The 17,367-nt window shown below is 20.6% G+C and overlaps 3 protein-coding genes across 3 annotated transcripts; all 3 read left to right on the top strand.

Moving 5' to 3' along the window:
- The first annotated feature begins 287 nt into the window (after window positions 1-287).
- Window positions 288-1,052, top strand: LOC105363611 (chymotrypsin-2-like). The gene is made up of 2 exons (XM_011501356.1): window positions 288-539; window positions 822-1,052. The coding sequence occupies exons 1-2, from the start codon at window positions 381-383 to the stop codon at window positions 972-974; spliced, it is 312 nt and encodes a 103-aa protein (XP_011499658.1). The 5' UTR covers window positions 288-380; the 3' UTR covers window positions 975-1,052.
- A 9,117-nt stretch (window positions 1,053-10,169) lies between these two features.
- Window positions 10,170-12,384, top strand: LOC105366548 (trypsin-5-like). Its single transcript, XM_011505043.1, has 4 exons — window positions 10,170-10,215; window positions 10,293-10,618; window positions 11,753-12,001; window positions 12,244-12,384. Exons 1-4 carry the CDS (start codon window positions 10,170-10,172, stop codon window positions 12,382-12,384), a joined length of 762 nt encoding a protein of 253 aa, XP_011503345.1.
- A 3,320-nt stretch (window positions 12,385-15,704) lies between these two features.
- LOC105366543 (chymotrypsin-1-like) lies at window positions 15,705-17,092 on the top strand. Its single transcript, XM_011505031.1, has 4 exons — window positions 15,705-15,714; window positions 15,803-15,927; window positions 16,349-16,600; window positions 16,894-17,092. The coding sequence occupies exons 1-4, from the start codon at window positions 15,705-15,707 to the stop codon at window positions 17,038-17,040; spliced, it is 534 nt and encodes a 177-aa protein (XP_011503333.1). The 3' UTR covers window positions 17,041-17,092.
- The last annotated feature ends 275 nt before the right edge of the window (window positions 17,093-17,367 follow it).

Below are 17,367 nucleotides of genomic sequence, written 5' to 3'. Positions count from 1 at the left end.
GACATCGGATATTATTAAAAAGGATGATTATATTGTAATTAAACAATATAGATATTTACATATCTGTCAAACAAATTATAATTTTTTATAATCAAATGAAAATTTAGTTTGGATTTGATATATAAAGTTTTGGATAAAATTTGGCAAATTGAAGTCGCTCGAAAATATTATTGTCTAAAAACACTTATTTAAATTGAAAAGATTGTTGTAAAGAAAAATTGTACAATATTTATTATTATATTTTTATTCAACTAAATAATTTCATTACAAAAACTTTTCATTTATAGCTCCAAACAGTAATTGCATTTAATGCATATCAAAGCCAGATATTACTTCCTCAATACAATATTAAACAAGGTGATATTACTATACTTACTGGTATGGGCTCGCTAACTTACCCAATGCTAACTGCATCCACCGAGTTAAAAAAAGTTTGGATGAAAATTAGTGATCCACTAGCCTGCCGACCGGCAATTCCTTTTCATATACGAGTGGATCAATTTTGTGCATATCAAAGAATTTCCGTAGGACCTTGCATCGTAAGAATTTATATATTATAAATAATAATAGATTTAAATTAAATTAAATAATAATTAATAATAATTAAATATTAGGTTAGCTTATATAAATAATTTTCCAGTAAAACAAAATATAAATTCTAAATACTTTTCAAAATTTAGTACAATTTTTATACTCACAATACTATTTATTTTATTATTATAAAATTTGTTTATGTATAATATATATTTATTTTACCAGTTGAACATTGATTTTTCATAGAATGTGAATTGCTTGAATAAGAAATGTTTTCAAAATTCTAGGGAGATGGTGGATCACCATTAATTAATATTAATACTATAGTTGGTATTGTTTCAATTTTTCGTCCATGCGCCACTGGATTTCCGGATATTTATACTAACGTTTATATGCATACACAGTTCATTAAACAGTCAGCAGAATTGGAGGATTTGTAACAAAACTATAGTACGCTATATAATTGTATTAATATAGATTATTTATAAAACTTTATGGGTTAGCATATATATTTATTATTTTAATTCGGCGTGAACATAATATAACATACAATATGAATACATGTTTGATAAAACAAATCAATGTCATTACTTCTATTTTAATTAACCGGTAAGAATGTTAATATTTCGGCCAAATGTTTTAATTATAATTTTACATTACAGTTAAATCCTATATTCGCAAATATTTGATATAATTGAGCTATATAGAAATGAATTATGTTTACTATCTTTTTATTCCTGTTCCTTCAAAATATTATTGGCTACATTTTCTAGTACCATTTTTTCTACAAGTTGATCGAAGATGATAAAATAAAGTTTTAGTACTATTAAATATACATATTATATATATCTAAATTATAAAGAAATTCAGAATTAAATTTAATCGTAAAACTACTAAGAAATATTATAATTTAGTACAACTATGTCATATTCATTGTAAATACATAAACTTGTCGGACTTTTACAATTGCAATATCATCATATATAATTTCATGAAGTTGTTTTAAATTTTCTTATGTATACAAATAAATTTTAAAAGATTTTAAATTTGAACTCACTATATATAAATGATATATTTAAAGAGTATGGATTATAATTTATTTATTTATTAAAAAGCATATTCATTTCATAAAATGCCTTTAATCACAGCTATATTGATTATTGGACTTAATTATTACATAGACGTTCTTAAACGGAGGTTAAAAAAAATTGAGGAGAGGGAGATTGTCAAATTTCAAGAATCAGTATCTGAAATATTGAATGTTTGTCAGACTTATAGATGATTTTTAGTATGAATAATGGCAAATAATAGTATTGCATTGACATATCAGTTGAATTTATAGACTTTGTTATCGGTCAGAAATTTTATGTGATAATCTAATAGTAATACGAACGATTTAATATTGAATGTTTTATTATCAATAAATAAATTATACGCAATTATTTATTTATTGATATAAATTTATCGGAGAACTTCATATATTAATAGAAAGTGTTTTATTAAATCCAACCTTTAACGATTTTTATTCTTATTCATATTAAACCAATAGATAAATATTTAAATATAAAATCCCATGAAATATATGTAATTACTTATATATGAGAAGTATATTAAAGCTATATGAGTAGATAAAATTTTTGTTGTGATTTAAAAAATTTATAATATTTTTATTTAAACATTAGGAAAAAATTTCTTTTAATGGTTTTTAAATATTGATTCTATATAGAATTCTTGTACAGAATTAAAAAATATATAATATCATATAAGACATTAGAGTACGTTTATCTAATATTAAACACATTAAAATGACTTAAATTACGAATTATAAATGTAAAAGCAAATACATATTGTAGCTATTTAGAATAGAAAAAAATACTTTTAAATATTTTTTACCTATATATGAATATATTTACACAGAATAATTTTATATTCGACACGAATCAATATTTAATACATTTCAAAATTCTTCGACTATTTTTACAAAATTGAAATTTTATTAATTCTTAGAATTTTGAATATTATTAAAAGAGAAGCTATAGTTGTTCAGGTGGATTATATCTATACGTTACTATGTAAACATTTATAAATATATAAAGATGAGAACAAGAAACTGAATAAAATTCAACTTTATTTATTAATAAAATTAATTTCTACATTGTAGCGAATGAATGAAATTTTAATTAAAAAATTACAATTATTATTATTTTTTAAATTTAAATTTAAATTTTTATTTTCAAATAATATGAATATTGTTGATACCAATTTAGAATATAGTTTCTTTAATTAGTTATGGAAAGTGCTAGAATAAATTTAGTAATATATCATAAATATTAATTTAAAGATATAAATTACATTATTTAAATTGTTAATTTTTAAATATACTGATTTAAGTGTATACTATATTATATACAATATATAATATTATATGTATACTAGTGTATCGATAAAGGTCTTTGTTTATTTAATTGTTAATAAATATCAATAAACGATAAAATAAAATTATTTTGAAAAATTATTTTGATTAAATTATTAAAAAATTTTAATATTAAAATTTTAATTAATTTATGGTACATTTGAACCTATAATTGAATAAATGTTTTAAATTAAATGTACAGGTTTTCTCTAAGCCTATAAAAGTTAAAAATTAATGGGAAGTATTACTTAACTGTTAAGTATATTTAATAATAGAAATTAATTAATTTAAACAAATCATTTTATTTAATACCTATTAATAATGTACTGAATAATTACGGTTTCAAATTAGTAATTTATGAGATTAAATTAGCACAATCCTCTTTGAAAACTACCCAAATCTGTAAAACATAAAATATTATTGGAAAATAAGGGATTTGTATTGCAATGAAAACGAAGCAAATGCAACACCTTTCATTTCTATGGATAATAAAATATAATATTTAGCGGTAACTATAATATTTGTTATGTAAAATACAGAAAATGGAATAACTTTAAATAGGTAAACATTTCAAGAAATGAAAAATTATTATAACTAATAAAATTAAAGTATTCGTAAATGTTCTATCGAAGAGAGAAGATTAATAATATATATATATATATATATATATATATATATAAATTTGCCATTCTATTTAAACATGTTGTAATCTTTAGCCATGTATAAAATAAGATTTTCAAAGTTATTTATTTTTTTGAGAAATTAAATGTATGAAAAATATTGTTACACATTGATTCCGAATGTGTGGAGGCTAAATCCCTGCAAGCATGATCCTCGTCGCTTCTTCAATATATTATAACTCTCATGACAATTCGAGACACGATTTTTTAGATCGCGTTATTGCGGTCTCTCTAACGCAACGTTATCGACGCAGGAATCACACTATAAATGAAGTAATCAATTAGCAAGCAATTATAACAAATGTACATTTGATGTAACAGCGATTAAATGAAAAAATAAATAAGCATATAACGACTATAAAATAGAATTAATTTGATATTAATAAACAATAATTGAGGATTTAAGATCTCGATGGCAGAAAATTAATATTTATCTATTGTATTATTGTGTAAGCCTAAATGAAATGAAATGCATAGATTAATAAGGGATACCTTTATTGTGTAAAATATAATTTATTATGTAAATATACAATATAATATGTACAGCATGTATAATAATGAAAAATGAATTTAATATTGAATACGATGAGAATTACTGTCGCACTTGGTGATTCCACTTAATTGAAAGAAATATCGATAGTAAAATATTGTAATTACTGATTAATTATCAAAATCTTATTCGTTGGTTAATATAGTAAAATAAAAGCGTAAATAATATGCAGTAAAAAATTCTTATTTGTTGTTCAATACAGTAAAACCAAATAGAGTCATTGAAAAAATGGAGAATATTCGAAGAGAATACCATTGAAAAGTTACTAAAATGAAAAAACAAATAGATATGAGAAATAACACGTATTTAATTTTTTTTTCACATCATTTATGATATAAGTATAATCATAAATTTCAATTTATGTTAAAGAATTTACGTATAAAAATTACGTATAATACAAATCAAATACAATAGCAAATTAATTAAATTGTGTTTGCTAATCAATAAAAATTTTATTGTTGACTATTGTTTTTTATAAAAAAAACATTAGCAACTATTAAAATATCATTTGGTTTAATATATATTTTTTAATTCTTCATCATATTAAATATTCTTTTTCTTTTGCTCGATTTCTCTTCTCTTGATTATAATAAATTCTATATAATTCTTGTTTTACATAATTAAATAAATATTCATAAAAGTTACTGAAATTTTTAACAACTTATTAAGAAATATTATAGAAAAATCTAAAAAATATTTATAATTATTGTCTGCATAAATAATAAAAGATAATATGATAGGTTTATTTAGAAAAAGAAAAATTTAATCACTCTTTGCCAAACACAAAAATTATCAAAATAAAATTAATGATAGTATATTTTGTGATTGCTTTTATGATACTATTTATGATACTATCATCCTTTATGATAAAATATCTTCATTGTAATTAATTCATAATAGTTCATTTACTTTTAATGTATCATTTTTAATGCGCTAAAAATTATGTTATTTTGCCTAGTAAATAACTATAATATGTAAATATAAATAAATACACAAGGGTATATAATTATTTATAATTTAAATGTTATTTAATGTGCTTATTATAGTATATAATTATTATATAATTAATATAATATAATTTTAATTAAATATTAATATTAGCAGTGATTTAAAATGATACAAAGTTATTAATAATTTCACGTCACATTTAAATTAATAAAATATCATTATCACGTCAAAATTTGTTTGCAAATTTTAATTTTGTTTGGTTTTAATTTAACGTTAATAAATTAAATTTGTATTTAAAAATTAATAAGTCAACTCAACAAGATAACTATTATGTAATGAAGATTTAACTAACTAAACAAAATTACATTTTTTTCCGATTCAAACATTTATTTAATTATAATAAAATTAATTAATATACTTTTTTCATTTTCATTCTCGCCATCATTAGTACAAATTTCAAACAATATAAATAATGCAGGTACATAGAAAAAAAAGTTCATAAACAAGTATCAGCCGTAAGTATACTTAAGCTATAAAACAAATCATTAATAATATTGAAAATGTAGGGTATATATAATAATATAATAATTTAGTAAAAGCTTTCGATTAAAAATAACATTGTTATATGAATCATATTCTTATTCACAAAATTTTCAATTCGCTCGACTTTTATAATCAGAATACTGACATAGAATATTAAAAAAATGTGTTATTAGATATTAATATCTAAAATAGTATAAATAATTCATAATAATCAGTTAAAATGTTGTTCAATCAGTTAAAATTATTTTCAATTCGCAAACTTTGTACAATGTATACAAATAATGTTAAATGAAACAAGATTTTTTTCATTATTCCGATAAGTTTGACATTAAATATGTTTGACTATATTGATGCATCACTTATAATTATGCATTTAATTTTTAGATTAATTGAACGAATATTAAGTTAATTGTTCATGTGTCCAAACTTATTTGACTTTTATGCAATTATTTTATTTTGTATTATTTAATTGATATAATAATAAAATTATTCTTTATTATATATTATATTCTTTATTATATATTTTATCCTCTTAATAATTAGGTATTATATTTAAATAATTTTAAACCTGTTATTTAGATTATTACACACGTTGAAATTTTATAAATACGTATTCGAATAAATTTTGTAATTTCAAACAAATTACTATTATTTTTGTTCTATTATTATTTTCCATTTTTTTTTTATTTTATATTTTATTGAATCTGTATATACTGTATGTTATGTATTTATTTGTATTTTTTATTTGTTTTCTATATGCCTTTGTATTCTAATTGAAGATAAGTAGTTTCAAATTTATATTCATATGTAAAATGAATATGTATTCAGTTAAGGAAATAATAATCGTAATGTTATATTTTACTATCTATCCAACACAAGAAATAATAAAATGCATTTTTTTGACTAGTTTAATATAAATAAAATATTCTTCTAATTATATTAAAATTTGTACAATGATGTAATACAAATTTTTACTTTGTCAACATTCCCATTTCCAACGCACGTCATATTACTGTTGTACCAACTATAATACATCCTATCTATTACGTCAAGAATTTAATAAATTTAGTGGTGATTATTTATATAATAATTAACGAATGTCGTAAAGCCAGCATTCCAAGCTTTTTTTATTTATTCAGTTGAATGCTTATTTTTTATTTTAACTTTGTTTCGTTCTTACATAACAATATTTTATTATTTATTATTTGTTTGCATCAATTTTAATATATTTTCGATAGTCTTGTCAAGAGCCAAAATTTAGATGATACGGGATAATTTTATAGTATATTTTATTTGGGTTTAATGAAATAACAGGCCTATTTAATGTTACCTTAAATATTGCCTTATTTCTGAAATTTCTTATATTTCATGAACTCTAATTCCGACAATCACTATCCGTAATTATATAACAATAATAAATGAGATTAAAATAATTAAATTAAAATAAAAAATATTTAAATTAAAATAAAAAAATAATAAAATTAAAATAGAAAAATTAATTTTTCTAACATATTGTATTTGTTTTTTAAAGTAACCTTATAAATATAAAATAAAAATACATCTTCCAATTTAAATAAAATTAGAGAAACATAAATATAATGAAATAATGTTCATCTACTTTCTAGATGTGATGGAATAACTTGATCGACTCACAGAATATGACTATATGAGCAAATTTTATGTTATTGTATACTATATATCAACCATTGCATGCTTCATGCTTCTGCATTTACAATAGACTTTAATTTCTATTCATACTTTTTATTAAGATTTAATAATCTGATTTAATAATCTATTTACAAAACTCATTAAAATGATCATAAAATGTTCATAGAAGAATTTTCTTAAGTGAATCTATATAAAAATTGAGTAAGGCGTTACAATTTTAAAACTGGTAATAATATTCAATTAATATGCATATAATATGTATTCCAATATAAAAATTAAATATAATAAAATTAAATTAACGATATTAAATATTTTCGTGGGAAAATGATTTTTTAAATATAAACTTTATAATATTTCAAAAATATCCAAGTTAACTAAAATGCACATAATGCATTATATTAAAAAAAGGCTGATGAGTTGAAAGTAATAATTATTATTTCAATACATGTTGTAAAAAGAAAATATATAATAAATAAATCTGCTTATATAATTATGACAGGTTATTTTAAGTATTCACTGCATTGGCAACAAAATTTGGTGAATAAAAATTTTTCACATTTCGTATTCTTAAATGAAAACAAATAGAAGAATGAGTATGCACTAGTTAATGTATTGTTTTGTCCGTAACTCAAAAGAATAATTAATAATTATAATTACATATTTTGCCATAGTTTAAAAAATTATAGTAAGAAAGAAAATTTTATTAAAAAAAATAAAATTATTTTACCAGAATTCTTGCCTTTTTTATAGTTCTCTATACTGTATCATAAATCTTTTGAGTTATTTCAAGATGAGATAAGTACATTTTCACATATACTCGTTGATGGTCCCATGCTCGACTATACATGACAAAGACGTAGTTTAATTTTAAATAAAGATTGTTACTTAGAAATTCAATTTTTAATGATAAAATATTTCTCAATAGTCTCATGACAGTGTTTTACTTGATTTTATTTCAATACAGAATAAAAATTTTTAATTCTGATAATAACTATATCATTCTGAATCGTGTAATTTTAAATATTATATATTTAATATTTAATTTTTGTATAATTCATAAGCTACTTTTTAGTAGCATAAAGAAGTACTTTTTATAATATACATTATAATGTAATATTATAATATAATATTTATAATGTATGAATTTAAAAAGTAATGCATATTTGAAGATATAGAAGAAATTGTTCTACAAGGTGATTTAAAAAATGATGTAATTCATGCACTATTTATTGGAGATATTATTAACTGAATAAAAAGAAATGTAAATAATCTCATAATATCGGAGTTTTCGAAATTGCTTAGAATTGAATTTTCATTTTTATTAACTAAAAAAGATTTAACTCATTTTCTGCCACTATACGTAATGTTTTTATAGTTATTTTTGTATACGAAATGTTTTCAGTATCATCTTTCGTATTTATGACATTCACTATAATGTGTCAAAAATACATATTTCAATTAATTCTCAATATTCATGAAAATTTTCTGTTGAACTTAAAATTAACCGTTCCAATTTGTTGAATAGTTCTTTATTTATTTAGTTATTAAACAAATATTAATTAAGCAATTACAATAAAATATATAATATATATATATATATATACTACATCTAATTTAAAAGAAAAACAAATAATTTCTAATAATTCAAGTATAAATTGCTATATATATTAATTCAAGTATAAAACTAGCGTAGCAATAAAATTTCTAATTAGAAATTATCTTATTAATTCAGTTCCTTCGAGTTGTTTACTTATTTCGACATAACAATCTATAATTTTATTTAAGCTATTAATTTTTCTTTATGATTTAATTAATTTAAATAAATAACTTATTATTGAAATTACTAATAGCTTATAATACGATTATATATTTTTCTTTGTAATTTAAATCTATTTTTTTATTAATTCATACTGGATAAAGTAATTATATATTATATGTTGTAAACCATAATTATTCACGATTTTTTTTTGTTATCTCTCAGATAATCATTATATGAAATCATTTTATATGTAATAATATGTGCAATCGTATTTTGGTGATTAAAAGTAGTTAAATAATAGAATGTCTCAGTTAATATGTAAAATATTAAAATATTTATAATAAAAATTATTGTGTATAAGAAATATTTTATAACTAGTAATTATAGTCCCTAAATTAAAAATTAATGTATATATATATATATATATATATATATATATATATATAAATATATATATATACATTAATTTTTAATTTTATTTAATTTTAATTTTTAATCTTTTGTATTTCAATATATAATTTAGGTAGCAAAAAAAGTGAAAAATATAATATACAAAAATTACTTTAAACACGAATGAATCATTTTGAATATAATCAATTTATATATATATATATATATATAAATTGATTATATTCAAAATGATTCATTCGTGTTTAAAGTAATTTTTGTATATTATATTTTTCACTTTTTTTGCTACCTAAATTATATATTGAAATACAAAAGACGTATGTTTCAATAGATTTATAATATATCATAATAAATACTTTATTGATTAATATAGTGATGTGTACAAAAATTTACTTAACATTTTTTAAATTATAATTTCCATAAATATACAACAGACAATATTTACAATAACTGATATATTGAAAAAAAAATTTATTTGAAAATTGTATATATTTTATTGTTTTTTTATTTAAATCATACACAAACATTTGTTTTGTTTTTGTTTGATATAATAATAAAATAATATTCTACTATAATTTTTCAGATAGGATATTTAGAACTAGTATATAATTCAATTCTTCTTAACGAATTTATACTTCGCAAAATAATTTATCGTAAATCTTCGGTATGTCTATTGAAACTGTCATTTTCGTGTGTGTTGCATTAAGTACTAGTAAGTGAATTTTATAAATCTTAACTATTCAATCACTGAATGATATAATAATCCTCATTGTTAATTAACCATTTTAGCCGTGTTTGGTAAGGATACGAGAATCGGTGGTGGCGATGACACAAATAATCACCAATTTTCTTATCACGCATCCTTAAAAAGTATCTATAGCAATGATTACTTATGCGGCGGTGCAATAATTTCTAAAAAACACATTCTTACGACGGCCTATTGTGTCAATATTGGCAATATTATCTATTCCGACTTGATGATACAAGTAGGAACTACAAAAAAATCAAATACTGATGGATTGATAGTTTTCCCTGACAGAATTTTTTCTCATCCAATGTATACCGGTCGTCCAAGCTCAACAACCAATAAGCTTTACAATATTGCAATTATTCGGGTATGTAAATAATTATTTAGTAAATTTCATAGCTTGCAATTTTTAAAATATACTTTGACGTAAAAGTTCAAAAGTTAATTGTAATAAATTAAACAATTATTCAAGTATTTTAAACTTGTACAATAATGCCTAGTTCAATTATAGAATAATTTACCATAGTAACTAAACTGAATTCAATCATTTTTAAATCTCTTACTTTGAAATATAGTTTTAATATAATATAATAATAATATAAGATTAATATAAAACCTAAAAATATTAAACTTATTATTATAAAAAAAAAACTAAATGCATAGTTTGTTTATATTAATGCTACTTATTTATTAAAATTCCATAAATATTAAAATTAATTTATTATGCTTTAATTTTTTATTTAAGAACAAAACCATTTTTGATTATAACCTATGTCTAGATTTGTATCATTACCATCATTTGTAATATTTACAATACTTCTCAAAACACTCATACACATACACATGCATATACGTACACGCACACGCACGCGCGCACGCACACACACACACCCACCCACAAATACGTATGTAAACGTTTATATTAATAAGATCTTGTCTAATTTTACTGAATAAATTGAATTGTACTGTTAATAGTATTATTTATTCCGTCTTCATAGAAATAATATTAGTATTAAAAGAAGGTATATATAAATAGAGTATTATTACTGAATAACGTCAGTTAATATTTTAATATACAAATATAATACATATATTGTAAGTATTACACTAATTAGCACTTTGTTGCTTTAATTTTCCGTATTTATAAATTATAATGAATTATTTTCAGAAATATGCACTTGTTGAATCCACAGATTTTACTATTACTGTTATTATTACTATTACTATTTTTACAAATATATTTCATGAATTAAGTTACATAGCTAATATAAATTTTTATTAATTTAATGGATAACAAGAATATAAAAAAAAATTTATTATATTTATTGTAAAAGGATGTAAAATTTCCAATTTTTTTATAAACTTATTTGAAATCATCAATTTTTTTAGAATATTATAGAAATATTATAGAAATAAAAATATAGAAATTTTTAATTATTCATAGTGTCAACTATTATGTTAAATAAAATAGTTTTTCAAAAATATTACGTTCAATTTTTAGATAAAAGAGACCCTGCCATTTAATAATTATCAAAATAAGGTAATGCTTCCAAGTATGGACGTCATAAATAACTTTGTTGGTACACTCAGTGGTTGGAGTACAGATCTTAATATGGCGAATGTACCTATGGACCGATTAAAAATGGCTATAATGATAATTATTGATATGAATATTTGCAAATCCAGTGCTTCGTTCGCCATCTATTCGGATCAATTTTGCACTTACCATGAAAGAATAACTTTGACCAATGTAAGATTTTACAAATTACTATATATATATTATTATAATCATTATTCTATAAAGTTACGAATACCTATAAATTAATTTTATAATTATTTAATATTAAGACAGTTTTATAATTATCCTTTTCGTTTAAAATTCATTCGTAATAATTTTTAATGGTATTTAAGATCAAATAAAAATATTCAGTAACAATTAATATTTTTCTATGTTTTTGAAAACATTAACTATCTACAATAATATATTTTCAGAGCGATAATGGAAGTCCATTGGTCAGTGACAATAGATTAATTGGTCTAGCTGATACTTCTCAACAAATTTTAGGTCACGAACAATTATTTGTTAATGTTTTTAGCCACATCGAATATATAAGATATATTGTAGGAAAATGATGTACATATTTATACTTATCTTAAATCATTATACTTTAATTTATAGTTGGAAATTAAAAATCATTTTTCGTTATAAAATATGTTTTAAACAAGTATTTGTTTAAATATTTATTATTCAACAACATAATATATTGCTGAACTATATTATATTTGAATAATATTTGAATAACAATAAGTACATTTGAAAGGTTTTAATTATATTTTTTTCTTTTTCATATCGTGTATTAATCAATTTATGCAATAAAATATAACGATGGTTATTAAATTATTATTAATGTTAAAATATAAAAATAATTGTTTATGCGTAAATTAATTTTATGTCTGGAAAGTTTTTTATTGATTAAATTATTTTCTCCATCAATGTATACTGAATTCTAGTATCATTATTCAAAATTATGTATTATAATAAATTATTAATAATTAATAAAATTATTTTTAATACATATACTACTATATAGATATATTCTACATAATTATATTAAATAGCATATTATTTTGTATATCAGTTGTTTTTTAGATAACATAAGTTTACATTAAATTATAAGTAACGTGGTTATATATACAATATAAATCAACATACTATTTATTATTATAAATATCTGATGATAGACTTACAAAGTACGGTTCTTAAAAGTGAATAAAATTCATTTGATATATTTTAAAAATATAAAACGACTTCATCTGTTTCTTATTAAACATGAAATTGCTGTTTTTAAAAATTTGATCTATTTTTGCCACCTATAGTTGATAAAAAAATATACTGATTGCTTACCAATTGCTTAAGATTGTTTATTTTCACCCGAAGAGGTGTTTGATAAACATTTTTTGTTATTAAGATCTTCCCTCTAAATTGATAGATTGTAATCTCGCGAGGAAATATCGACATTAACGAGAAAAAGAAGTGTAACTAATGAAAATGATCTTTACAAGCATCAAAGTATAATTCCTTAGCCAACAATTGAGAAGTTCTGAATATGATATCGTCTAAATGCGATAAATCCTTTTTTCTCTCTCTTTATTTCATTAAAATAAGAAAAGTCTAATTAACTAGTTATATAGCGTTCCTTAATTCTGTAACTTTTTGAAGTGGATTCTCTACCACATCCCATTTTCTAACGCTAAAAACCTCGTCAACACTTTTTCAAAAGATTGTAGATATTAATATAGCTAATAATAAAGGTAGTAATAAGTTACAAAATATATTATGCATAGTCATGCAAATAAATCATAAATAATTGATTAATGTAATAATTCAATAATAATTGATATATAGTGAAATATCATAAATTACGTAATAAAAAATACGCTTCTTTAATATGAATAAAAAATTATTTCAATTTTATTATACTACAAATATAATTGTAGATTATTTTGTATAAAGCTTCTAGATGAAAACGATGAAGTATTAATTATTTGATAAATATTATACTACATTATCGCATCTCGAAACATTTGTGTTAATATGTACAGTTGATTTACAATATTTAAAATATAAACCTTTATCAAATTTTATTAATAAATATTTTTGTGCTTTAAAAATAATTTTACCTGCATGGAAACTTTTTAATATTTATATATTACCTCTCAAATAAAAATTTATTATATTAGTATATTTTTATTAAATGTTTCATTTATTATATAATGAAATATGAAAAAACTTGTACAAATATAACCTTAGATCTATTTGTGTATTCATATTATAACAAAAAAAAAATATATATATATTTTTTTGCTGTAATATTTATTATATATTTGTTATAATATGCATTATATATATATATATATATATATATAATAATATAATATACATTATTTACATTTTATATATTTAAGTTATATATATTTTATATAATGTTTAATATATGTATATTTAAATTGTATAGATTTCATATCTAATAAGATGATTCCCGTATCTTATTACAAATATTTCTTATAACTTGTCTAAATATATAAACATATATATACATTAAACTATTTTTATTCCGAGGTAAGGATAATTATAACATAAAAATTAACATTAAAACATACATAGCATTAACATAATATTAACATTATAACATAAACATACATTTGAAAGTTTATTGGATATCTAGAATATTTATATTTCTACTAATCATCGAATCATAACTTTGCTTAGCAAATTCTTATTTAAACAATAATTTATTAAATTTTTAAAGAATAACATTAAATTTAAAGTTTAAAAACTACTAATAAACGAAAAATAAAATTATTCTTTTTTTAAATAAAAATTTTTATTTATTTATAAATCTAACTAAAATGTCAAAAAAATTATATCTATCGAGTTGAATAAATTCGTATAAATTAGATAATGCTAAATTTTTCTGCAATATTCTCTACTGTCAAGTAATATTAAGAATACATAGTATTCAAAATTCTTAAAAAAATTTATTTTAAATATTATTACTTTTAATTTATTCAAATTATGAAAAAAATCGATTTTGATATTTCAATAAAAATACGCTCAAATTCAATTAATTGCTTAATCTCTATGAAGTCATTTAATAAATACATTATTAACCATGATAAATATCTTTGTATGATAGAAGCGCTTCTTTCTTTATTTTTCTATAAAATCGAATTAACACTATTCGTGTACATTTAATTAATACATATATAATACTTATAATGATACCTAATTTATTCACGTTTTCAAATTATAATAATTCTTAAAATATTTTAATATAAATTTTATTATTATATAATTTCATTATTATAAACTTAAATAAATAAGACTAATAAGCATAAGTTATCCTTATTTTCTTCTTTTTTAGTATTGACAAAAAATTTTTTTTGTTATTCACTAATATTTTACAAGATTACTCAATGAGCCTAATAAATATTTTTTTGAATTAATATAAATATACACTGACTGTTTGTATCTAAGATAAAATTGCTATATATAAGAATAAAAGAAAAAAATTAAATTACAAGATATTGAAAAGACGGCGCAATGACTTTTCAAATTATAATTTGTTTATTCCTTACTTTTATAGCAAGTAAGTATCCAATTTTATGGATTATCAATTAGCTGTTTAACGCATAGAATAAATTTAATCAAATATTAAACAGATATACATAATTTTCAATAAATTGAAATTTCATAAGAATATAATAACAAAGGGATTAAAGAATGGTGAATTGGTGAATGGTTAACGTATTTTATCACTTTAATAAATTGATGTTCAAATTATTTTAGCAATCTACAGTAAGAGTACGAGAATTATTGGAGGTTCGGAAGCTAACCTAACGCAATTTCCATATCAAGCATCCTTGAGAGGAATTTTAAACCAAAATTTAATATGTGGAGGCGTAATTATAAGCAATAGACACATCCTCACTGTCGCCCATTGCGTTAATGAAGGTAACGCATTTCTAAACAATTTCATAATTTGCTTAGGAGAACCCACAATACTTGACGTCTTTGGCAACACATATCTTCCTGAAGCAATTAAAATTCATCCAGAGTACACTGGAAGCGTAGATCCAGTTAAGCGTGCGATTTTTGATATTGCTGTTATCAAGGTATTATAAATAAATTTGTTTTATAAAGGTATTTTTTGCAACTCATTTATATATCTATATATATATATATATATATATATATATATATATATATGCATATAATAAGAATTGATCAAGATATATGTAACAATATAAATAGACATCTTCTTTTGCATAAACACTTCATATTTGGAATTTGTCTGATAAATTAAAACCAAAAGTAAAAAAAATAATTCAACATTAAAGTATTCAAAAATATTATACATTAGCCGATAATTATTATAGTGTCTATAATTTACATATTAATTTCATATATGTCTGATCTTATATGATTATATATATGAATGGATATATATATAAATGCATATGAATGAATCTACAATTCTTATAGAGTATTTTATTATACAATATAATTGATTATAGAAATATATGTTATTTTTAGCTCTTAACTACCATTGATTACAATGACTACCAAAAAAGAGTATACTTACCAACTAGAAACGTTTTAACTGGTGATGTTGGTATGCTTAGTGGTTGGGGATCAGTATCATTATCTCCAATTCAATTTTCCAACAAGCTCCAAGCAGCTTGGATGACGATTCTTGATCTTCCATCTTGTTCGACAAGAATTGATCATCCATTATCTATAGATCAATTTTGTGCTTATCAAAGACCAGGAGTTGGTGCAGCCATTGTAAGACTTACAAATCACTACAAATACTAAAATTCAGCATACTAAAATTTTGTTTCCCAAATAATTATATAATAAAGTATTATAAATATTAAATATATAAAAGTTAATTATAACTTTCGAATCGAAAGCAATGAAATGTTGAAGTATTGATTTAGTAATAATTTCAATTAACTTACAATATTTATCAGATTAAAATTGTTTAAACATATTTTATGAATTTTCGGCTTTACACGATTAATAATTTTGATCGAGATCAATTCAGGTAATTAATTTTATACTTTATATATTTTCAGGGTGATAGTGGGAATCCATTGATCATTAACAATAAAGTAGTTGGTCTACTATTAGCTTCTTATCCGTTTGCTACAGGTGAACCTGAGCTGTACTTAAATGTTTACATGCATGTAAGCTTCATCAGAAATATCATAGAAAAGCATTAAATTAATGAAATTAAGGATAAGAAGATTTTAGTTAATTTTCATAAATAATAAAAGCAACCAAATTTATATAATCATCAAATTATTACTTTAAAGTATATTCTGTACAGTACACCAACGTTTGTTATGTATATAAATGATAAGATTTATAAAAAGATATGAAGGTCTGTTTAAATTATATATTATAAAATAAAATAATTTTTTGTTTCTTTTTGTAGATTGCTTTCAGTACAAGTATATATTATATGTGATTAACATAAATTTTGTTAACTAACATTTTTATCTATCTGATAGATAATCAAAACTTTTAATAAAAAAGAAAAAGAAAAC

The sequence above is a fragment of the Ceratosolen solmsi genome, unplaced genomic scaffold (assembly GCF_000503995.2).
Source record: "Ceratosolen solmsi marchali unplaced genomic scaffold, CerSol_1.0 scaffold10, whole genome shotgun sequence".
Classification (NCBI taxonomy): Eukaryota; Metazoa; Arthropoda; class Insecta; order Hymenoptera; family Agaonidae; genus Ceratosolen; species Ceratosolen solmsi.
This window is presented reverse-complemented; position numbering and strand designations above follow the sequence as displayed.